This window comes from Mesocricetus auratus, unplaced genomic scaffold (assembly GCF_017639785.1).
Source record: "Mesocricetus auratus isolate SY011 unplaced genomic scaffold, BCM_Maur_2.0 Super-Scaffold_6730, whole genome shotgun sequence".
In the NCBI taxonomy this organism is placed as follows: Eukaryota; Metazoa; Chordata; class Mammalia; order Rodentia; family Cricetidae; genus Mesocricetus; species Mesocricetus auratus.
In genome coordinates this window covers 12948477-12973382 of record NW_024429184.1, presented here as the reverse complement: position 1 = coordinate 12973382, position 24906 = coordinate 12948477, and the positions used below count along the sequence as shown (strand labels likewise).

General features: G+C 54.0%; 1 protein-coding gene across 4 annotated transcripts in view; it reads right to left on the bottom strand.

The window, feature by feature from the left end:
- Tbc1d2 (TBC1 domain family member 2) overlaps window positions 1-24906 on the bottom strand; it is a 44587-nt gene that overhangs the window by 2457 nt on the left and 17224 nt on the right. The window contains exons 4-12 of one of the 4 annotated variants that reach the window (XM_040738675.1): window positions 24090-24223; window positions 22545-22744; window positions 14284-14646; window positions 9730-9840; window positions 8650-8834; window positions 7709-8188; window positions 2983-3103; window positions 673-858; window positions 120-241 (exon numbers count right to left, since the gene is read on the bottom strand). In XM_040738675.1, the coding sequence (XP_040594609.1) occupies window positions 120-241; window positions 673-858; window positions 2983-3103; window positions 7709-8188; window positions 8650-8834; window positions 9730-9840; window positions 14284-14646; window positions 22545-22744; window positions 24090-24223 (1902 nt within the window). The remainder of the gene's footprint in view (window positions 1-119; window positions 242-672; window positions 859-2982; window positions 3104-7708; window positions 8189-8649; window positions 8835-9729; window positions 9841-14283; window positions 14647-22544; window positions 22745-24089; window positions 24224-24906) is intronic. The other 3 variants (XM_040738680.1, XM_040738685.1, XM_040738688.1) reach the window with 3 other exon arrangements.

The following is a 24906-nucleotide window of genomic DNA, read 5'->3' as shown; positions in this document are numbered from 1 at the left end:
AGGTAAGGATGGCAGGGTGAAGGTGGGCTGGGGACCTTGTATGCCACACAAGGTCACAGACAGACTAAAGGTAGACTAGCCCTCGGGGCTCCTAAGCTGGGGCGGGGTGGGCAGCTCACCGGCTGTCGCAGATGGTCTTGGTGAAGAAACGTAGGTATTGGTAGATCTCCAGGCTGTCCTGCAGCCGCAGGATCTCCTCCTCATTGTACTTGAAGATAGCCAGGGCATATCGGAACACCACCTAGGGCACAATGGGAGCTGAGGTGGGGTGCAGAAGCCCAGAGACTCTGGGAATGTGGAGGTTCCTGGGGGTCTTGGAAGGGCGGGACGGGCAGGTGACAGAAGAGCCTAAAGGAAGCACAGCCGGAAGCCTGGTCTCTGAGTACCTGAGCCCTCTACAAGGCCCAGGCGAGCACTGTCCTGCCGGAGCCAAGGGTCAGTCCCTCTAGCATCTCTGCTGGTGGCGGCCCCCCCCACCAAGACCTGGCAAGGTCACAGGCAAGGTTTGGACCAGACCCAAGCTTCAAAGGTAGGGCCACCGCTTCCTCTCATATTGCACAGAACACGCTACAGTTTAAGAAGCTGTGTTCTCAGGTGTCCCAAACGGCTGACAGGTGGCAGGCTTTCCATCCTGTGGGGCACGGCTGGGCAGCTGGGTCCAGGCATACCTACCTTTGTCCCTTCATACAGGAAGGCATCCCAGACTTGCAAGAGGATGTCACTGATGAGAGAGTCGGCAAAGACCACGAGGAACCAGTTGAAGGTGATGAGAGAGAGGTCTGTGTGGTGCTGCCTCAGGTGAGCGGTGAGTCGGGGCAGCTTCTCTGAGAGGAGGTCCCGGAGCACCCGCTGGTCCACCTGGAAGGCAGCAGAGGCCTGTCCTGTCTGCTGTCTCCCTCTTTGCCTGCTCGTCAGACCCCGCCAGTCTGTGTGTGTGTGTGTCTGTGTGTGTGTGAATGTGTCTGTGTGTGTGTGTGTGAATGTGTCTGTGTGTCTGTGTGAATGTGTGCCTGTGTGAGAGTGTGTGTCTGTCTATGTGTGTGTGTGTCCATGTGTGAGTGTGTGTGTCTGTGAGTTTGTGTATCTCTGTGTGTGAGTGTGTGTCTGTGTGTGAGTGTGTGTCTGTGTGTGTGTGTCTGTGTGAGTGTGTCTGTGTGAATGTGCCTGTCTGTGTGAATGTGTGTGTCTGTGTGTGTCTGTGTGTGTCTGTGTGTGAATGTGTATCTGTGTGTGTGAGTGTGTGTCTGTGTGTGTGTCTGTGTGTGAGTGTGTCTGTGTGTGAATGTCTGTGTGTGTGAGTGTGTCTGTGTGTGTGAGTGAATGTCTGTGTGTGTGAGTGTGTCTGTGTGTGTGAGTGTATGTCTGTGTGAGAGTGTGTGCATCACAGTGACATCACCAGGGCTCCCAACACAGGCAAAATACCCAGGGAGAGCAACAGTCTTTGGCATGTGCTGTGTCACTCAGCAGTGTCCCTGGCAGTTGGAGGAAACCAGTCTCATACTCACAGGCACAGAAAACCAGGAGCATCTTTTCCAGCCTCTCTGGACCATATTGGCCTGGTTCTTAGGACACTTGGCAGACACTTGGGGTGAGGCCCAGGACAGACACGGTGGGGAGAACGGTGACCTCTCCTGGTGGCTTTGGCTATTTACTTCTGATTACTTTCTGAACGGCTCCCTCCTCCCTGGCAGTCCCGATCTGTGTCCCCTCCTGCTCCTTCTTGTCTAGAACCCGACAGCCCTCCCACCCCCACCCCAATGCAGATCTGAGCTTCAGTGTTGCTGTGGTGAGTGTTCAGTCAGACACAGGGCTTTCCTCCCTCAGTCAGAAGCATGGCCAGCCCCAGAGCCAGGCGAGTCACCAGATCTATGATAAAACGGAGCCAAAAAAAAAAAAAAAAAAAAAAAAACCTAACTGCCTGTGATCCAGGCCTCTCTCCTCTGCTGGTAACCAGGGACACTAGGTGGGAACCCAAGCTGCCTACCTCCCCTACTGTTCCGAATGTGGAAGTTCTCCATGACCAAAACAAAACCAAAAGTCAGCTCGATGCTGTTGCTCAACGCTAAGATCCACACGTGAAATACGCAGCCTGGGGCAAACCCAAGGCTCTCAGGTTTAAGCAGGAAGTAAAAACTGTGGACTGGAAGGGCCAGCCCCACCTTGTCTGCTTCTTCTGGAGTACACCATGGCCACAGGGTTAAGGGTGGTGCACCCCCTGAGACCACTTGGTGACAAACACGCGGGAGGCAGAGTAGGCGGCTGGAGGAGCCTGCCCACTGGCAGCACTGATGACCGAGTCCACTCTTCCTTTCTGTGAGGTCGAATGCCCTCCCTGCCCCCACCTTCTGAGTTCAAGCCGGCTCTCCTTGCGGCTGCACAGGATCCCTGTTATCCAAAGGGCAGCCCAGGAGGAGGGATGGGTGTCAGGCATGACAGGGGGAGGGCACAGGGGTGACGAGGGCGGCGGAGTGTGTAAAGATGAGGTCCGCAGGGCAGACGGCTGCCTCAGCAAGAATGGAGTGGGGGACTGGGCCAGGACACACTTACGATTTCTAAGTCCAGAGAGACCTTATTCCTGCTCTAGAGTAGGCCGGCCTGGGGTCCAGAGCGATGATATGCGGGGGCCACAGCCAATGGCTACGAACCCTCATCCCCAGGGAGGTGGCGTAACCACAAGCACGTGCAGAGACAGCGGCCGTCACCCCAGCCTGCTGCCCATCCCGTGGCCTCTCTCAGTTCCTGACTGGCAGATGGCAAGGGGCATTGATTTCTTTCTCCCTCCCCAGGAAGCAGCTCCTCCTGGTGGTATGACATCACCACTGGGTAACACACCTGCTGGTGGGCAGGGCCTCACAATCTTACAGGCCCCTCCCTGTGTAGGAGAGGCGGAGACCCCGGATCTGCTGGCCTGAAGGAACTCCTCTGGGGGACTGCCTGGAATGGGCGCCACGTCCTGTCCTGCCCGAGATGCGGTCAGCTCACCTGAGATGCGGTCAGCGTCTTGCTGTAGTACTCAGCGGGCAGTATGGTCTCTACAATGGCCACCAGACACCAGAAAGCGCTCTCCTCATCCTCCAGGACCAACAGGGCGATGGCAGCCAGCCTGCAGGGGAGGGAGGCCTGGAGTGACCCACAGTATTTGCAGTGCTGCAGGCAGGGACAGCACCCTGAGTCCCAGGGCTGAGCCCTGGCTGACCTAGGCACCTTCCCTACCAGGCTGGTAGTTGTGGCACCTGGCGTGAGACGATGTTTGGGGGAGTATGCCCAGGTTGACTTCCAGAGCAATGAGGACCAATACAGAACAGAGGCTCCAAGCCTGGGTTTCTTGGGTGAGAATTTGTTTCCTGGGCGGCCTTGGGTAAACTACTTAACCTCTTTGAGCCTCAGCTCAAATGGTTAGCCCTGTGGACTGTCAGCACATTTGGTGTCCAACCCAGTGCGTGGCATGCCGTCGGTGCTTGGTAAATACTGGCTATCTTAACCCTCACACTGGCAAGCTCTGGTCTCTGCACCTGCCAGAGCTGCATGGTCCCCGTGAGGGGAGAATACCTCACGCTCCACTCACCAGCACAGCCCCGTGGTGAGGGCTCACAGCCTCCCTCCTACACACTCCCACCCGGTTATGCAGTCCTCTGAGACCAGGACAGCAGGACAGGACAGACACAAGCCTAGAGCTGAGTGGGGACATCGTTCCCTGAGAAGCTCTCTTCTTCCATTCCCTGAGGGGCCGCATCCAGGGCCAACCCCAGAGCACAGTCCCCAGGATGTCTCCCATGGACCTGGTAAACACAAGGTCCCCCATCCGGGGACACCGCCCATTCCAGCCACTCTTGGAGGCTCACAGCGCTCATTCTCAGAAAGCCTCAGGACACTCTGCAGCAACAAGCCCCTGGGAGACTGATGCGGGGGCCATGGGACCCCTTCTGCTCATCACATGTGAGGTGAGCCCTCCTCAGGCGCCTGTAAGGAGAAGAGGAACTCACTGGAAGCCATGGGCTCTCTGTGAATGTCAAGCTTGGATTTTTTGTTGTTGTTGTTGTTGTTTGGTGTTTGGAGACAGGGTTTCTCTTTATTGCTTTGAAGATTGTCCTGGAACTCGCTCTGTAGGCCATCAAGCTTGAATCTGTATTAAAATCTTTTTTGCTTTTGTTAAAATCTCTCTCTACGGCCAGGCTGGCAATCCTCAGTCTTCGGATACTGGGATTACAGGTGTGTATCACCACAGCCTGCGTTGCAGAGCCCTTCCAGAGCCCGGCATTGGGGTTCTTAACGGACTGGATTCATGACCTCCATTTTCTTTTGAGGTTCATGACTTTAGAACCAGGGCTGATTCTCACAAAGGGGAGAGGGGTCCTTTCTCCTTTCCCAGCTGGTTGGGAGGGCTGTTCCCTGCTCGGCCATGTTTGTACAAACTCTCCTGAGTCTGAGCTGAGTGCAAGAGAGGAAAACAGCCGCAGGTCTCCTGGGACCAGGATGCTCTGCCCTCTCCGAGCTGGGGGAGGGGACTCAGAACAGACAATGCCCTGTGTATCAAGTACCACTCCATCAACGCCCAGGGCACACATAGTAATTGCTCATGGAACTTGTTGCTACTGAGCTGGACACTATCCCCAGAAGCCCCTTCAAATGGGTCCCTAGGCAGCTTCTTTCCATGGGCCACCTCTGGTCAAGGCAAGATGGGGAAACTGGAACTCAGAAGGCAAAAGTAATCATCACTTAAGATCACGTGGGCAGAGGGGACAGAATCCAGGACCCCAAATCCAGCCTGCTGCTGTCTATCCTAGCCCGCCCTCCTGCTCCTCCAAAACCCAAGGATGTCTTCAGGGGCTGTCAGTATTGTTTAGATTTCTGCATGCAGAAGGCAAATCCTCACCGCCGCCCAGGGAACTATGGGACACCAAGCAAGCCGGCCCTCAAAGGCGTGTGCAGATGGGGAAGGACTGCGCTTTACACAGTCCAGGTACTTGCATAGGGGAACGGATTAAAGTGCTTGTTCTAAATTGGCAAAGGTATTTTCACATTATTTGTTACCTCAGGAACGGGCTGGATTTTGTTGCCTTAAGTGAGAGGACTGTTTATTCTGATACAATGCATGCAGTTCTGAGATTGATCACTAGATGGCGAAAGAGACAGCGGCTGCAAAACACACCTCTCTTGAGATGCAGGCAGGCTCTATTATACATAGCTTTCTATTTAAAGTGATAATATAAATATTCGTGTGAATCCCAATTATTTGCACTTGCACATCAAATAAATGCAGCACAGCGGCATACTGAAGTCACCCCCATTTTGTTTCACTTGTCCCTGTGGCCTGCGCTCATGTCCCTCCTGCACCAGGGCATTTTCTCCTGAGGCTGTGACGTTAAGGTCCTCCCACTGTGAGAACTTTCCTCGCCCTTTAACCCTTAGCCACTGGCCAACCTCCGAAATCTAGAGCCCCAGTGTGGCTAAGTCCCCCAGTCTCCACAAGGGACACATGGATCAGGAAGGCTTTGGGGGGCCCAGCCCCCACTTAGAGGGGGGTTGTATAAAGGACTGGGGGCCAGGGGCTGCAGGGCTGCCATGCACAGTGAAATTCTGGACAGCTTCCTCAACACCTCAGGTCTCAACTGGAAAATGGGGTGCCCATTCCCACCTGCAGGGACACAGATAAAATCCACCACTCGCCTGATACCAGAACTTCTGGTCCCTCTGGGCAACCATTCTCTCATTGAGCTATGTCCTCAGGAATTTTTTTTTTCTGAGACAAGGAACTCACTAAATAATGCAGGCTGTCCTTGAACTCAAGGACAGCTCAGACAGGTTTCGATTTGTGATTTTCCTGCTTCAGCCTCTGGAGTAACTGAGATTAAAGAGTAACTGAGACTAAAGAGTAACTGAGACTAAAGGTCTCTGACCTCAGACCCATCTTCCTCACTCCTCCTCCATTTATTTATTATTTATTTTTTTGAGAATTCATTAGCACTTGCTGTTTTTTACTTGCTTTGTTTTCTAAATAAAAAAGAATTACTTATTATTTTTATGTCTCTGTGTGACTTATGTGCAGTGTCCATGAAGGCCAGAAGAGGGCGTCAGATCCTCTGAAGCTGGAGTTATGAATGGTTGCAAGTCACCATGTTGGTGTTGGGAACCAAATCCTCGTCCTTTGGAGGAGCAGCAAGTGCTCTTAACTACCAAACTACCTATCCTGGCTAGCGTGTTACCAACTTGACACCAGCCAGAGTCATTTGGGAAAGAGAGTTCCAAATGAGAAAATTCCCCATAAGGCTGACCTATAGTCAGTGTTTGGCATGGGAGTGCCTAGTCTTCTATGGGTAGTGCCACGGGGAGGGGGGTTGTCCTGGATGCTATAATAAGCACGCAGAGCAAGCTTCTCCATGGCCTCCATTCCTCCGCATCAGTTCCTGCCTTGAGTTCCTGCCCTGACCTCCCTGGAGGAACTACAGGGAGTAAAATGAATAGACTCCTTACTGCCCCCACCCCAAGCTGCATTTGTTCATGGTGTCTTATCACAGCAATAGAAATACTAACTGAGATACCATCTCCCTAGCCCCTACGTATGCACGCGTGTGTGCGTGTGTGTGTGTGTGTGTGTGTGCGCGTGCGTGCGTGTGTCTGTGTGTGTGTCTGTGTGTGTGTCTGTGTGTTGGGCGTGTGCTGACGTGTGGAGGCCAGAGGATAGCTGGCGGGAGCCGATTCTCTCCTCTGCCATGTGGGTTCCATCCTGGGGCCCAGTCAGGAAGCACGGTAGCCGAGTCCTCTACCTTCTGGCCTCCTGCCGTCGCCATCTGTACCCTCTAGAGTCTAACACACTGAGAAAGATCCGCAGTCTTGCTGGGCTAGGAAGGAGAGGGCAGGCGGTCTACAGCCATCATCTGCCCCAGGCAGAGCAGGGTACATCCTGACAGTCTTGCTGAGGGGTGTGGACTGAGCTACATGACTGCTGGGACTTTAACCCCCAAATCCCAGAAATTACATACACATGCTCAATTTCACTCACATTTAGACCAGCGATAGCAATACCGAAAATCTCTGCCCTTGGGACCCACTGAAATCTGAGCCTGATTCTGTGCTAAATAAATGTCACACATCACCTGTTCTGAAGGGAGAGTAGACAGCTTATGCAAATTTAGCACAGGGATATGTGTGCTTGAACTAAATTGAGTCAAACTTGCTTTGGGGAATAGATGAGACCATGCAGCAATTTCTATGGCAATAACCAGGGTACTCATGAGAGTCCCCAGTGTTGGAGGGGACAGACACTTCTACCAGCTCCATCCTCAGCCTGATCCCTCTCCCTCTGCTGCTGAGTGGAGCCAAGCAGACAGTAATCCAGGCTAGCCCACTCACACTCCACTTCTGGAGTTTCAAGCCTGGATATGAGGGATTAAGGACGGGAAGGGAGGGGTGAGGTAGGAATGCTCAAGGGCTGAGGTCTCTGCTTAGGCAGCCCCGATGGAGAGACCACCCCACTGAGAGGAGGATGGAGGGGTGAGGAGGGGGAGGCCGGAGCCTGAGCAGTCCCTGAGGAGAACTCCCAAGATCAAGTCAGAGCACATAGGGCGACGACCTGAATGAACCCCAGGTTCTCAGCCCCGAGCGTGCCCTCTCTCTGCCTGCCAGGGGAGAGGGATAGGCCTCCTGGGCTCCGAGCTGCACGGCAGACTGTGCTGGAAGAGAAGCTGTGCTCTCACGCCCTGCTCCTCACCTGTTGAGGCCTTGGCAGTAGCCGATGGTGGGGTTCTGCCAGGAGAAGGCCAGGAGCACCCGGCGGAGCTTGTCGGGGAAGCTGGAGGCCGGGCAGGTGAAGTGCTTGTTGGTGGGGAAGGTCCGGTTGAGGTCCAGCTCGATCTGGCGGGCCGCGGGGTGCTGGCGTGTCTGGCCACGGGCCAGAAGCTCCTGGTAGCAGCCTGGAGAGTGCAGGTGCTGGACCCGGCGGTGGACCAGCCACCTCCAGACACGCGGACGGTGCTCCCGGGGCACGCCTGCCCGTAGCAGCTGCTTGAGTTCGGCTGTGGGTGCCAGCTCAGTCAGGGCAGCCCAGCGCTCCCGTAGGGGGCGCTGCACGGTCTCGAGGCCCAGCAGGTGGTGGGAGCACACCTCCAAGGCCTGGATCTTGGCCAGCAGTTTCAGATCTTCCACCTCATAGTCTGGCACCGTCAGGAAGCCGTAGGCATCGTACTCACTGCTGGCAAAAGGGTCACATCAGATGGGCTTGCACCCTGGCTGCACCGAGGCCACTCCCGGGCCCAGCCTCAGTTTATCTGTGCAGTTGGGAGAACGGCTCTGCTTCCTGAGGATGTGGAAGATCCCCTTGGTGGACTACAAGAGCCTATATGCGGCCCAGGAGACTGCAATTCACTGTGTGTCCTGTGTGTGCCGTCTCGGTCACCCCTGTGAGGCAGGGGACTTTACCTCATTACACAGGGGCTGAATACGGGTGCAGAAAGGTAAAGTGCCTTGCTTAGGGGCGCACAGCGAAACAGGCAGACTCCGGCCTGGGGTCCCCAGATCCCATGAGACACAGCTTGGGCAGGGACAGGTGCAGTGTCTGGGTGGTCTGCGCCTCCCCCGAGCCCACCCCACTCAGCTGACCCTGCCCACTATGTGCCTGAGCCACAGCCCCTCCCGGCTGCCCCCTGGCTTCACCTGACGGGTCTCAGCTCCACGCTGGCTGGGGCCTCTCCTGCTTCCCACTGGAGCGCCTCGTGGACCAGCTGCCGCAGCAGCCCAGGAAAGTCACCGGCTTCAGCCCCTGCTGCCTCCTGCAGCCTCCGCAGCCCGGCCAGGTACTTGCTTTCTACCTGGCAGTTCCTGGCTTGGAGGTAGGCACACTGTAGGAGTGGGCGGCTGGTCAGGGCTCCGGGCAGCTCAGGCTGCCGAGCCCTCAACAGCGTCAAACCCTCCCGACTCTGCTCTCCCTGCCTGCCCGCTCCCAGGGCTGCAGGCAGACAAAGGCTTACTGCAAGGGAAGTAAAGATCGAGAGGGAGCTGGGTCCAAAATAGGGGAGGGGAAGCAAGGGCGGACATAGCCCATCTCATGCAAGGCATGGAGTCTCATCCTGGTTCAGACACGGCAAGCAGTGTGGCCCGTGACCACGTCAGCTAACGTGCTAGTTCACCCTGTACTTCAGCCCTTCGTTTGCAGAACAGGAGTAACACGGGGTCTCCTCAGGGTTCTGGCAAGGAACAGTGTGAGCTCTGGGCACAGAGGCACTGGGCAGAGGCAGCTCCCTGCAGGGTCCTGCCCTGGCACCCTCCGCTGCCTTTTGTGCCTTCCTTCCTTGTCCTCAGCCTGGGGTGTGGCCCTGCTCTCCCACCCTGCCCCCATTTCCGTGCACAGGTCAGATGACTTTGGGTGAGTCATGAGCTCCCTGGGCCCTGCATTTTGTCTCTGTGAGATGGGGATGGTGGAATTTTGCCTTGAAGCATTTTCTGTGACTGCTGGGCCGCTCGGTTCCCATCTTGACCTCAAGGTTGGGGTTGCAAGTGCTGTAGCCCAGGCACCACCTGCGTGCGTCTATGGACACTTCGGCCCTCCCTGGGCCTCCCCACGTTCTCGTTTCTCTCTGCCCACCTCCTCCTTCTCATGAGGAACTCAATGTGTCTTGCTCCCAGCACTACGGGAATTTCTGGCACAGATCACAGGCATGAGGGGCCAGAAGAGATTAGGGAAGGCAGGGGACAGGGAGGGGCTGGGCCACGGATGTGGCCATCAGTCCCTGGTACCTTGGTCAGCAGGGCCTTCTCCTTCTCCGCCACCTTCCTCCAGATCTTGGTGACCTGGTGGATCTCGGAGTTGAGGAAGCGGTTCTGGGTCCGATATGCCTCCATGTCGTCCTGGAAAAAAGCCAGGTGGGTCAGCAGCGGAACCACAAACACCCTGCTCTGGAGACGTCGCCCTCAAAGGAGCTGACTAAGCTTCCTTCCTTGAGAAATCCCCAAAACTACAGAGAAGGGGGTCTGCAAAGTCGACGTCTCCAGCACAATGTAGGGAGAGCCCTAGGCGGGGAGTTCAAGGTGGCTGCCGTCTCTGAACCATTCTGACTGACTGCTTTTGTATCTGGGAAAGGCAGACGTGAATGTCCCCTCAGCAGATGGGACGGACGTGGCCAACACTGAGGAAGCGATGGAACCCAGCAAAGCCCTCAGGGCTGTGTCTCCTTATATTCAGGGTTTGTTTGGTTCGGTTGGAACCAAGCTGGCTCCAACTAAGTAGCTGTTGTTGACCTTGGGCTCCTCCACTGCCCCATAATTGCTTTGGTGGTTTTAAATCAGTACATGTGCCAGGCATTTGCAGACCTGCCTGAACTGCTTTTTGTCAAGTGTCACTTTGTAAACACAACTGTGTGACCCTCAGGGGTGTTATCTGTTCACCTGCTTTTGACACTAGGACTCAACCCCAGTCTGTGTGGCAGCTCAGCTACACACGCCCAGCCCCTTCTTTTTCTTCTTATTTCCTGGCTTTGTTTGTTTGTTTGAACAAGGTCTTGTGTATCCCAGGTTGGTTTCAAGTTTGCTACATAGCTAAAGATGGCTGTGAACTCCAGACCCTCCTGCGTGTGTCATAGGTGCTAAGACTACAGGCTGTGCAGAGTGGATGAAGACCTGAGTGAGGGAGCACTGTTGACATGAGCATGGCCACGCCAAGGATGTCACTGCCTAGACCCATGTGAGCGGTGTGGCTTTCCCCTGGTGCAGCCGTATATAACCCTGCCTCCTCAGGCGGTGCTGACGGTGCTGAGTTTAGAGGCTACTGGTGCGTCAGGGCAACTGGTCCATTCCAGCCCAGCGTTTCTGTTCCTATCCGTCACTTCTTCATTCCCTTGTTTCCCCTGTCAGGTTTTACCAAAGCTGTGCAGGTCTTGGCAATATGCCTATACCACCATACTCGGTCCCCCTTGTTTTCCTTAAGAAGATGCCACTGTGCACCCCAGGCTGAGCTCTAACCCAGCAGTCTCCTGCTTCAGCCTCTAGAATGGCTAGGACACATAGGTGTGTGTCATCATGCTGAGTTCCAACAGTTTTTGTTTTTTAAAACAGACCGATGACTATTCTATTGGGAAATTTTCTTTTCTTTTCTTTTTTTTGGGGGGCACTGAGACAGGATTTTTCTGTAACAGCCCTGGCTGTCCTGGAACTTGCTTTGTAGACCAGGCTGGCCTCTAACTCACAGAAATCTACATGACTCTGCCTCCCGAGTGCTGGGATTAAAGGGATGCGCCACCAATGCCCAGCTTAGGAAATTTTCTATAGCTTAGGCCTTGTTTTGTTTTTAATGCTTTTAAATGTGAGCCTGGGCTACGCTGATAAACAGATATGAGCCCTGAGATTGCCCCTCATAGTCTGGCATAAGGAGCAATAGCTTCCTGCCTGGACAGATGAGCAGCCAGGCAAACCATAGCAAGTTTCCATACAGAGATATAGCCATGGCTCACAACGTTTATTCTATTGAGAAGAATATTCCAGAAGCCATTCAAGCACACTGTCCACTCATATCCCCTGCAAGCCAAGCCTTTCCTTTCCTGCTGGGGAACAGTCATAGGCTGTGGGCTCGGGAAGTGCTTCCATTCGTCACTGTGTGTGAGGTACACAAGATGCCTCAGTCTGTGGGGAGCCCGCTGCAGCTGGTCATGGGGACTCCCAGGTGAGAGAACAGTGTCCCCACCGTGTACCCTCCATAGGTGATGAGTAGCATTGTTCCCATTTTACAGATGAGGAGTCAGGGATCTAGAAGTGATGGGGGAGTCCTTCTGTGTATGTTGTCCTATTGGTTGATACATAAAGCATTGTTGGCCAATAGGGAAGCAAGATAGGTGGGAGTAGGAGTCAAGGAGGATTCTGGGAAATGTAGTTAAGAGTAGAGAGTCGCCATGTGATTCCTGGAAGAGAGGATGCATGAGGCTGCATCCTTGGTAAGATAAGACCTCATTAAAATATATATTAGTAATTATGGGTTAATAATTAAGTCAGAGCTAGCCATTAAGAAACCATAGCAAATGGCCAACAGCTTCATAATTAATATAGTGTCTCGTGTGTTATTTGGGGGCTGAGACAGCGGCGGGACTCAGGCAGCTGGCGGGAAAGAGTACACGTTACATAGGAGGTGAACCTCTCAATGACACATCTGGTTTAGGAGAGCAAGGACCCCAACCTGGGAGTGTTCAGCCCACGGCAGGCGCTCGGCAAACGCCACGGACTGCCCAGAGCACACCCACTCCTGATCCTTGTTTGCACCCCTTCCTCACCCAGGCTCGGCAGAGGCACCCCTCCAACCCTGAGAGTGTGGACTTGTCACAGGGTGCCTGTTCCTGGGTGAGGTGGGTGTGAGCGCCCCTTGGAGCATAGTGGGTAGGAAAGGCAGCTGGGCAGCCTCCAATCAGATTGGTGCCCTACCTTGGCCGTGCTCCTTGCCTCAGAACTGTAGGGAGGAAACAGAGAAACCTCAGAGAAGAAAAAAGCCACACAGAGTCACAAGCAAAGCAAGAGGACAACATGCAGGAGGGGCCCAGGAGGAGAGCGTGCAGCAGCCTGTGCAGGAGCCGACACCACAGGTTCTCACGGGAAGCCTGAGTCTGCCATGATCCCGCTGCCCGTACTGTTGACCAGGACCCATCTCCCCCTCAGGCAGGGCATCTGCATAGCTGGACTGCCCAGTCTTCCCATCTCTGAGCCCCTCACTGCCCCAGTCAGGGCTTTATGTAATCCAGACTGGCCTCAAACTCTATGTTGAGGATGGCCTGCGATCCCAAGCCTCCTGCCTCCACTTCCCTCCTGGCACTGGGATTATGAGCCTAGTTTGGTAATACTGGGCTCCCCTCGGCCCAGCTCTGAAATCCAAGAGATTAGTGATACTACTCTTGAAATAACCTGATGAGTGGGTCTTTACCTAAGGCTGGGCATCCAGCCTCAAGCAGGCAGGAAATGGGAACACTCTCCATGATCACATATGATGGGGAAGGGCATTTGGTGGGCTCTTCTAAGAGCTACTAAGACACACCTAGTCCATGCAGCTCTGTCAGGCCCCAGTATGGGCTCAGCGGCATGATCTACAAGCATAAAATCCCAGGACGGTGGGTCTCCTCACACCTCACTGATGGACAGCTGCTCTTCTTCATTCTGTTGTATTCCTAAATAGCCTTTGGCTTCAGGCTAACGGCGGTCCTGTTCCTGCTAGTTTTGGCTGGCAGGGAAGGGAGTATGGGTGTATTTCCTTCATCCTAAGGACTCTTCAGCTCAGGGATAGTTAGGCCACTTCCCACAGAGAGAGAGAACTTGCCCAAAGCCACTCAGCTAGCAAGGCACAGAGCAGGGACTCAACACCAGGGCTCGCTTACTTCACAGGGCGAGCAGTGGCCACGCCTGACTCACCAATGCTCTCTCTCTACCCCACCACCCAGCAGTTCCTAGGTTGGAGTTGTACAAGAACACGGGAGGCCTGGAGAAGCAGTGTTTGGGATCAGACTGGCCCTGGTTCTGTGTGCTGTCCAGGGACAGTGAGGGTCAAGGGCACCTCTCCTCAGCCTCAGGAATGCTCGGGCAGCCCCTGTCACAGTCTTCAGAGCAGCCTGTGGCCCATGGCTGGCATCACACCTCAAATGATGTCCCTAAATGTCACGGTTGGCCCCTGTGAGTTGGGGTGGCTTGAAGAGGGAGACGAGGACAGAGAAGGGAAGCAGGGGGAGGCGTGGAAGGTGGCCCGGAAAGGCTGGGAGGGGCAGGGGAGGTAGACTGGTCAGCAGAAATGAGCTCCTGCCCAGCCCCGCCCCTCCCCTGTGCCAACCGCTGGGCAAGCACCTCTACTCTGAGCCTCACAGGCGAGCATCTCTATTCCTATCACAAAAGTGGGGCCTGCCAGTCACTGCCTCGCAGGGCTGGCACAGGCCACAATGAGCTCACACAGCAAACACTAGAGACAGGCCGGCGTGTGGAGAACACTCTGTGGTGATCACTGCCCTTGCCTTGGGCCAGTCACAGTCAGCACAGGTCATCTGTTCTACATGTGAGACTGCGCTGAGGGCGAGCATGTTGGGGATCCCGGGCAGCAGGATGGCATTGATGGAGGCTGTGCAGACCAGGCCCCAGACTGGTAAGCTGGGAACCTGTTCACCTTTCAGAGGCCTGCACAGCATGAAAGGTCAAATTGCATTGGGCTTTCAAAAAGTGAAGGAGGGAAGAGAAATTTTCCTCTTGCTACCTAATTGTGGTTTGGAGGCTCCAGAATGAGCCACTCAGTGACACCCAGAGGCCAGGAGAGCATGCTGGGTGGAGAGGGGGGCCTACCTTCAGGTGCTCCATTCTCTCCTGCTGGCTCAGGAAGTCACCATTGGCGGCACTGGCAGGCTGGTCTGGCTGTGCGAGGTCTTCGGTGAGCTTCTGGGAGAGCTTGCAGATGACCTGCTGCTTGGCCTGGTTCTTATCCATGAGCAGCTGCACCTGCTGCTGGAGCAGGCCGGACTCGTGCGCCAGACGCTCTCGGTCCTGCTCGAGGGCCTCCACCCGCTGACTCAGCTCTGCGATCTGCCGCACCTTGTGCCGGACCAGCTCCAGTCGGTCCTTGTCTTCCGGGGCTGCCAGGTAGGCACTGGAAGCTCGCTTCTCTTGCTGGGCAGCCTCCAGGGCCTTGTGAAGGATTATCACCAGCTCCTGGATAGGAAGGGAGCAGCCGTGAGCGCTGGGAAGCCCTGCTAGGTACACACTACCCCAGACCTCCAAACTCTGAGTGTCCATCGGCTCCCCTGGGCATCTCATCCCAGAACTCCTTTCTGCTTTCTTGGTCCAGTAAGAATGGTAGCTGAGCACAGGGTATCTGGACAACAAACAAACAAAACAACAATAACAACACAAAACACATCCCAGCAAGTGTTGCCTTAATATGGGTGAGCAGAGATGTGTGCAGCTTGTGGGTCACCTCTGAGACCACTGGAAACATGCTCCATGGGCTCTGTCCCCTTCCTTCTGGCTGGGAAGAGAACAGCTCCCAGCCCCATAGCTGGAGTCCATGCTGAGGGAGCAGAGCTGCCTGTCTCCCCCAGCCTGGACTTGCACACTGCCATCTGGATTCTTCAGTGTAAGAGATAAAAGAAAGAAATTTGGAACTTGTTTTAGGTTATGGCATTCTGAGGTTTCTCTCTTAAGGGAGCTGAACCCACACTCTGACTTAGACATGTCTATTTTAAAGAAGAAGAAACTGAAGCCCAGGAATAGGGAGTTCAATCCTAAAGCGTCCAGACCCCAAAGTCTGAGCTTAGTGATGCAGCTGGGGTGCAGATGTGTGCACAGCACGGGTATGCCTCTTGCTCTCACTCTCGCTTGCCTTCACTAAGGACTGGGATGTCCTTCCTCGCCACGGCGCTTCAAGCCTCAGCGTCCTCAAGATGGCACGTGTGATGGTTCATCTTGACTGTCAACCTCATGGGATTTAGAATCACCAAGGAAACACGACACATCTGGGTGTGTCTGTGAACCAGTTTCCAGAGTAGAGGTTAACGGAGGTAGGGAAACCCACTTTAAATGTGGGTGGCACCATTCCACGCGCCGGGGTTCTGGGCTGAAGGAGAGGAAGGGGACTGAGGGCCGCGTTCATCTCTCGGCTTCCTAAGTGGGATGCAATGCGCAGTCCCTACTGCCAAGACTTCCCTGCAGTGATGCAATGCAACTCTGAGCTGTGCACCAAAATAGCCCTTCCTTCTTGATGCTGCTACTGTCAAGTTTTGTTACGGCCACTAGAAAAGTAAGGAATACAGTATCCAAATAGCCACTTCCCAGCAAGCTGAGACAGGACTGGAGCAGAAAGCCAGGACACTCACCAAACAAGCTCAGCAACGATAACCAAGGCCAGTACAGGAAGTAAGAGCTGGACAGTTCTGAAACAGCACTGGCCTTTGCTCCTCTGACCCCAGGTCGGCGGGGCTCTACTGTGACAGAGTACTCTAACTTCCCCAGGACTCAGGTTTGCCTTGCCCAAAGCAGGGAAGGACTAGATCCTGGGCCAGGATCAGAACTTCAGAAACAGAGCGGCCCAGCAGCCAGGTGTGGGGACCCCACAGCTCACTATCCTGACCCTGCTAGTGCACTTGGAACACACATTCTCTTAGTGACGACACGCTGCAGCATCTCAGCAAGTGAATCGGCTGGATGGAATGAATTACTAAGCATGATTCCACGTGTGAGAACGGCCAGAGATGTGACTGAGCGGTTGATAAGACCACCTCGGGTCTACTGACAATCCCTTCTCCAGCTCTCCATTGTTTCTGAGACAGGGCTTCTCTATCAGCTTAGGCTGGCCTCAAACTCACGATCCTCCTGCCTCAGGCTTCCAAATTCAAAAACTGTAGCCCAGAAAGGGACAGGTCCCACGTCCAGGGACTGCAGAGACAGAGTAAGGACAGACCACCGTAGAGAACGGTTTGCCGCTGACAGAGGGCAAAGGGGTTTGCTGGGGTACAGTGGCCTCTGCCTGGGGTGGAGGTGAGGGAGGAAGAAGCCCTTGCACATCACAATATGGCAAAGCAATTCAGAGTACTGAGGAATGAGGAGGGCCGGGAGGGTCGACAGCACCCAGGTGAGGGGAGGGAAGCCATTCCAGGCCAGGCCCCAGGGACAGCTCAAAGGCCAGCCAAGCAGAGGCCTGGGGAGCAGAGGGGAAGATTCGGGGCTCTGGGGGCTCTTGGGTGTGGCCAGAAGGTGGGGTGGGGGCGTGACTGCACACCAGATCACTATGTCTGGAATGTCCCAGAATGGAGTAACAGCTTCCTGGGGCTCTAGTGAGAGATTAGCATTCCTGTGGCTCCAGGGTCTAGATGAGACCTGGAGATAGCCCTGGGTGAAGCAGGCACAGGCACCACAGATGAGTCTTGCTTTGGACCAAAAAACAAGTAAACACCGTCCCCTGCCTCAGAGGGTCTGGAAGCCTGCTCATGACAGCCAATGAGCTCCTTCCTACACTCGATTCTTTAGCATCTCCAATCAGGCTCCCAGACGGAGCCCCAACCACCCCTATACCAGAAGTCTTGCTGGGGAGGAAGGAGCCTGGGAAGAGAAGGCAGCTTCACCGGAAGCTCATAGTTATGGGAAACCTGGAGGTCAGGGAGACCCCATGGGCCTCCTGCCCAGCCACCATGCACAGGAATATTATCTAACCTTAAAAAGAAGGAACTTTGACATACATTGTCACAGGAATGTTTTATTAATTTAAAAAAGCTTTTTAAAATGTGAATGTTTAGCCGGGATGTGGTGGCGCACACCTTTAATCCTAGCACTTAGGAGGCAGAGACAGGTGGATCTCTGTGAGTTTGAGACCAGCCTGGTCTACAAGAGTGAGTTCCAGTACAGGCCCCAAAGCTACACAGGGAAACCTTGTCTTGAAAAACCAAAAACCAAACCAAACCAAACCACGTTAATGTTTAGTAGTTGGGTGGTGACGGCGTACATTTTTTTTCAAGATTTATTGTGTATACAGTATTCTGTCTGCATGTACACCTGCAGGCCAGAAGAGGGCGCCATTACAGATGGCTGGGAGCCACCATATGGTTGCTAGGAATTGAACTCAGGACCTCTGGAAGAGCAGCCAGTGCTCTTAACCGCTGAGCCATCTCTCCAGCCCTGGCGGCACACATCTTTAATCCCAGCACTTGGGAGGCAGAGGCAAACAGAGCTCTGTGACTTTGAGGCTAGTCTTTGCATGTATACACACATTTTGTTTACTTACTCCATCGTGGGTTGTTGTAACGAGGTCTCACTGTGGCTGGCTTCAAACCTCTGACCCTCCTGCCTCCACCTCCCAGAAGGTGGCACTGCAGGTGTGCCCCGTCACCACCGCCACCCCTGCTCTCGGCTATCTTGATGGCTATTGCTATGTTTGTGAGCTGTTTCCACCTGCTTCCGAGCCTGTGTGCTAGGCGCAGAGAAGCCAGGGCTCCTGAATTGGGACTTGGAGCCGTCTCCAAGGTCAGAAGCCACACCTGAGGACCAGTTGTAGGAAGCAGAAAGCTGGTTGAGTGACACTTCTCAAGCCAATTGTCTGGCCATCTCAGGTTTTCATTCCTGGTCATGAGTTGTTCTATTTTCATTTTTAAAAGGCAAGTGAAGTTCAGGGGCATGCTGGGAGCTAACGCAGGCCTCACGCTCTGCTGTGGGGTGAGTGTGTCTAAGCTTGGTCCCACTGGGAGCTACTGATGTCGTGAGGGTGGAGTCCCCACCACTCAGTCCTGCCGCTGAAGAGGAAGGGACACACACAGAACTCCCTGTCTCTTGCCGCGTGATGCCTGAATTGTCTCAGAACTCTGTCGCAAGGCCATCCCAGGTGTGACACAGTTGAAGTTGGTGGGGCGCTTGCCTACAATAAATTAAATGTGGCTGTACTTGTGCCCAGCAATCAGGGGAACCTTGGGACAGAAGGAACCTTTTCTTCACAAAGCAGCCTGCCTTAGGCACATTGCTATACTCAAAGATAGCAGGCTAAGAGATCCAAGGAGGGTCACTTTAATGGTGGCTTGGGGCTGACCCCTTCATGGAGCATCAACTTTCTCCTAATTACGCTGGTGATAAAGACCTCAGTTCCCGGCAGAGTTGCCTCAAGAAACTAAGAAAAAAATGTCAAAAGCCTTTCCTCAAGTTACATCAGCCAGGGCGCCGTCCACCCTCCCTCTAAGAGAAAGCCCAAGCCCTGTCTGCAGTACTCTCAAGTTTCCAGCTAGAGTTTCGGGGAGGAGGCTGGAGGACTGTCCCCATTGAGTTTCCTAAACAAACAACCATGACACCCAGAGTGAGCCTAAGTGGCCCCATTGGAGTCCAACCTTCCCCTGGTGACAGATGGCCAACAGCAGCCAACAGTCAGCCATCTGCCAGGGCAGACAGCTTTCAAACTGAACGTGACTATCAGCTCGGGGCCCGAGGCACCTCGCCAACCTGCCACCTGGAGCTGACTCCTGGCGTCTAAACCTCTATAGGGCCAGCAATGGACTGCCCAGGTGGGTAATGGGATAACGCTTAGTGGGTACTAGAGCCCCATGGACTTACGGGATAACGCTTAGTGGGTACTAGAGCCCCATGGACTTATGGGATAACGCTTAGTGGGTACTAGAGCCCCAAGGACTTATGGGATAACGCTTAGTGGGTACTAGAGCCCCGTGGACTTACTGACACAGGGAGGCACTGAGAGCGCACTCACGTTTTCCAAGATCAGTCCTGGCTCTTGTGTATGCTGCTGGGCCATGAGGTCAGGGAAGGGAGGCAGCCCCGCTGCTAGGCCTGCAGCCCCAGACGTCAGGCAAGGGGCCTCCTCTCAGCCCCTCGAGCAAGGCCCAGTGAAAGGAAAGGTCTGAGACTCTAGTGGCACCATGTCAGACTCTGAGCCCTGGTTTGGTCCCTGGGAAGCTTGGGTTTGGAGCGCCCTGGGACCCTCAGACCTTCAGGGTCCTCTTCAGCTGGTGTGCAGACAGACAGACAGACAGCCCTGCGCCAAGGCCACACGACACTGGCATCAGCACACTCTGATGTGAAGCAGAGTCTTCAAGGGCAGGGGTTTGGTCCCAGTGTGCTTTCCACAGCATACAATTTGAGGTAAAATTTTACAGGGCTACTGAACCCACTGATGTCTACCTATTTCAGCGGTTCTCAATCTTCCTAATGCTGTGACCCTTTAACACAGTTCCTCATGTTGAGGTGACCCCCCAGCCATAACATAATTCTCACTGCTACTTCAAAACTGCAATTTTGCTACTGTTATGAGTCATAATGTAAATCTGTTTTCGGGGTGGTCTTAGTGAGCCTGGTAAAAGGGTTGTCCAATCCCCAAAGGAGTCATGGCCCACAGGTTGAGAATCACTGGTCTACCTGGACAGCTAAACTTAGACACACTGTCATTTTTCCTGGAGCTAGACACACTTTCCTACCGAAGCCAGGGAAGCATCTCGTAGGCGCTGCCCCTGGGAAAGCCAGGAGCCATTTTCCTCCCGATGGACTCTGTCAGAGGTGGCGTCTGCTGTCAGCGTGACACAAACCTGACCACTGGGAAGCATTACTTCAGCTGAAGAGCTGTCCACATCAGACTGGCCTGTGAGGCAGGTGAGCCTGGACCATGTGAAAACGGTGGCTGGGCAAACGAGGGGGACAAACCAGTAAGCTGGAAGTCCACTTCAAGCTCTGCCTTGAGTCCCTGCCACGGTGTCCCTTAGCGACCGACTGTGATGTGTACTGTAAAATAAACCCTTTCCTCTCCAAGTTGCTTTTGGTCGTGGTGCTTACTTCAGCAACAAAAAAAGCAAAGTAGAACAGACTCTGAGCGTCTGAGATGAGCGTCTCTCCTGCTCTTTGTTAGGCAACAGGAACCAGTTCTTAGGGCATCAAAGTGAAAGCCCGATGGCCGGACTTGGCAGCTGCGGTGCACTGTGGGGTGTCAGGCATTGACCTGAGGATCTAGACCTGGACCTCTCCAGCAAGAATGGCTATAACTCCCTTCACCAGAGGATGCGGGTTGGGAGGTTAACAGTCAGCATGTGGCCTGTGCTGGCGGTCTCTGCTAGGCATCAGACATGTTTGGAGCAGGGAAGCACCCTTATCCTGTAAGCCAAAGGCAAAACCACAAACCCTTTTCTCCCAACCATCAGGGTTTCCTGGAAAATTATTCAGTAAAAGTCTACATTTTGAAAGGCCCAGACAACTTCCTCATGACCTCCTTTGAATGGGTATTCACAGCCTGGCAACCTTAAAGAGTCTTGTCTTCACTTATGGAAGGCAAGGAGCCTCCAGAGGAGCGCAGGCCTCCAAGGGCTTCCTGAGTACCTCTGGCTACTTGTCATGCCTTAGAAAGAAAGGCTAGGTAAGGAGTAAGCTATCCACAAATTCTAGGAAGGAGGAGCATGCGATGACAGGACAGGCGGCGTTTATAATCATGGTTCCCTCTCCTTTTTCTTCAAGTTTGGCTAAGGAGCTTCAGTGACATGAACCTGGGAATCTGACACCCATTACAGTGCAACTGAGCACCCTTTTATGACAGGGAAGCCACCAGGACAGGAGGAAAAGACAGATCGCAGGGCCCGGGGAAGTCCCCACATCACAGCTATGTCTCCACGTAGGACGTGTCACACACAGCAAGGACACGCTATGTGTTTATCTGCCCCGCAGCTGCCCCTCTCCCCCGACATTCGTGTCACACACACACACACACACACACACACACACACACACATACACACACACACTCACACACATGCTGCATGCACACTGTGGGAAGAAACCCTCTAGTCACCGTAGGCTTCGACAGCTGTAAGGCCTGGCCTGCTGTGAGGGGGCGAGGTTAGGTCTCTAGCTGGGCAGAAAGCAGAAGCAGAATCACAGAAGGGAGTGAAGACACAGTCCTTCAGACCACAAGTCCACCCCTGCCTGAGTCCTGTTCAAGCAGAGGCCGGGGGAAGAAGCAGCCAGAGCTCAGGCACAAACTTCTGACTTCCTCACAGGGGCAAAGGAGCCCAACCAGGCCCTCCCTGGGCTTTAGGATGACAGCTGTGAGAACTTCGCTTTCTTCATGAGAGAGAGAAGCTCCTGGCCAGTGCTGTGCTCTCCCACACCGCTGACACTGACACTCACCATGTCACAGAATAACCTTTGTAAACACTCACCTTGCTCTGAGTTGAAGCCTTCTGAACAATGTGAATGCCTCTGGGCATATGTCCCGGGTTTTCCACAATGGCCCTGTAATTACTACAGCGAGCTTCCCATGTGAAAACTAGATCACCTTTCCTGTCACTGTTCTCTCCCACACACCGCTAACTTCTCTGCCCTGTGTCAGCCCCTCAGGTGTCTGCACACAGTCATCAGGGGGCACCATCCTCCCTGTGCACTGGCGGCCCCTCCCAACACTCTGCATCCAGACAGCACCACCCATGTTTCCTTCATGTTGGGTCAGACTGCCTGTACTGGGCGGTTTTGTGTGTCAACTTGACACAAGCTACAGAGTATTCAGAGGAAGAAATGAGGAAATGCCTTGATGAGATCCAGCTGTGAGGCATTTGTCCATTTAGTGATCAATGGGGGAGGGCCCAGGCCGTGGTGGGTGGGGCCATCCCTGGGCTGCTGGTCCTGCATTCTATAAGAAAGCAGGGGAGCAAGCCAGTAAGCAGCTCCCCTCCATGGCCTCTGCATCTGCTCCCGCCTCAGGGATCCAGCCCCGTTTGAGCTCTTGTCCTGACTCCCTTCAGTGATGAACAGCAACGCTGATGTGAGCCAGATAAACCCTCTCCTTCCCAATTGCATGCTGGGTCACGGTGTTTCATCGCAGCAATAGAAACCCTGACTAAGACACCACCTGAATCTCTGTAAGAGCCATCTAAGAAGCGACGATTAAAGTAAGCCTCCAGAGATCACCCAGTTTGTGTGACGGCAGTTTCTGAGTGATTGCTAGTGAGGCTCCTCTGATCTCTACAGTCGTCCTTTGAAGACCACAGACTAGTTGTGAGGCTTCGGTTGGTGCACTGCACAGAGTTACCGGGATCAAAGGGCTGGGGCACAGTGGGGTTCCCAGGAAAGGAAGGGTTGGGGCTCACCTTCTGCGACTTTAGCTCCTCAGTGAGGATCAGCACCTGCTGTTCCAGGGCTGCCACCTTCTCCTGGGTCATGCGGCTCCGAGCCAGCCCATCGGAAAAGAATGGGAAGGTGTTGCTTTGTCGCTTAGGCTTCTGCATGGGACTCGAGGACAGAGAGGACCTGAGTGCAGGCTTGGGAGACTCCTCCGGCTCCTTCCCTGCTTGAGGAGAGAAACATGGACGTCAGGATGGGCAGAAACAGTAAAATGCTCCATCCACCCACAGGCGCGCCACCTACACAACGGCGCCTTTCTGCTCTTTCCCTATGAATTGGAAGGGGAGATACACTTTGCTTTATTTATGAATCATTACTAGGAATTTTGTGGGAAAGATGGCAGTGGGGGTCATATGATAGCTTGACTGCATTTAATGCCACAGATGGTGTAAAGAAAAGTAGTGAAATGGTAAGTTTTGTTTTGTTATCATTTACTGCAACAAAACATTCTTGAGCCTGGTGCAGCGGTCCATGCCTATATTGCAGGGTGCACCGCGGCATCCAAGCACAGGGGCAGAGGTAGAAGGCCAGACGTTCAAGGTCATCCTCAGCTATGTATCCAGTTAGAGGCCTGGGCTACACTAAAGCCTGTCTCTAGGGGCCTGGGCTACACTAAAGCCTGTCTCTAGGGGCCTGGGCTACACTAAAGCCTGTCTCTAGGGGCCTGGGCTACACTAAAGCCTGTCTCTAGGGGCCTGGGCTACACTAAAGCCTGTCTCAAGGTGGTGTTTCCAATCCTTGCTCTTCAACCCCTGGAGGCCCTGAACGCTGGAGGCCTTCATCTTTGACACTTCCCTCCAGAGGGAAGGGAGACTTGTAAGACTCAGGGTGAACAAAAGGTAACTCATTTGGAAAAGAGGCACTTGGAAGACCCCAGGACCCCCAAGTGTAACCCTTAAACTGCTGAGTGGGAGGAGACTGGCTAGCACGACCACACACACTGCACATCTGCCCCTGAGGAGGTGAGGTGTGCGGAGAGCTCCAGGGTTGCAGCTTTTGGGGATCTGCACCTGTGGTGGGCACTTCTGGGTGATGCAGTTGCTTTTCCGAGTCATCCTTGACCTTTTTAAAGTATCCCTGCCACGCACACCCGTTAGTAACCCCAATAAAAGCCCACTGGTTCAGCCTAGTTGGACTTTGGTGTGATCATTATTTTCGTCTGTTAAGGGTCCCGTGTGCGTGTATTTGTGTGTGTGTGTGTACGCACGCACGCGTGTAGTCCCCAGTGCCATGGCATTAGGAGGTCTCACATAACTTAGATGAAGGCATGAAGGCTTAGAAGAAAAGGAAGATGAGGGCTCCCGGTGACCTAGAAGACAGCAGTGGCTGTCTGTCTACACAGCCTGGAAGAGCGCCTTGACCAGAACCCAAACCTTCAGCATGCTGACCCTGGATTTCTCAGCCTTCGCTTAACTAGAAGAATTACAGTAAGTGTGTTCTGCGTGAGTCACACCCATATGCTTACAGGCAGGGACGCGACAGGTTTGGTCTCAGATCTGGGCAGAGCTCACCTGGAGTGCTGGGGTCAGAGGTCAAGCGCTGCTCCCCGCTTTGCGGCTCCACACCCTGTGAGGGCTCGGCCACGAGTGGTCCGTGGCCTGGTGCTTGGGTCTGCTTGTTGCCACGGATGTAGTGCACGGTATTTCTGAAAGGGGGAGAGGAGCATGAAAGCTGGCAGCTGGCAACCGCTATGCCCTTCCTGCTGCCTGCTGGAGCTCCAGCCTCACCAGCTTCCAACCACCCGGACTGGCCTCCACTCTCGTCATCCTGACCCCTCCCTCCCCCTTCTCATTTACCCCTTCCGCACTACATCCCCAACCTTTTATTCTTGGTGAATTCACACATATATACCACATATTTTTTAAGACTTATGAATGTTTTGCCTGCACGTCTGTCTGTCTTAGGGCTTCTATTGCTGTCAAGAGACATCCTGAGCATGGCAACTCTTATAAAAGAAAACATTTAATGGGGTGGCTTACAGTTCAGAAGGTCAGTCCATTACCAACCTGGTGGACATGGCAGCATGCAGGCAGACATGGTGCCGGAGAGTTAGCTGAGAGTCCTAGTCTTGACGAGCAGGCAACAGGAAGTGGTCTAAGACACTGGGTGTGGCTTGAGCATATATAAGACCTCAACCAGCCTCAACAGTGACACACATCCTTGAACAGGGCCACACCTCCTAACAGTGTCACTCCCTTTGAGGGCCATTTCCTTTCAAACCCCCACATGTATCTGTGCACTATGTGCATTCCTAGTGTCTGTGGAGGTCAGATGAGGGCTTCAGCTCTGTTAGAACTGGAGTTACAGATGGTTATAAGCCACCGTGTT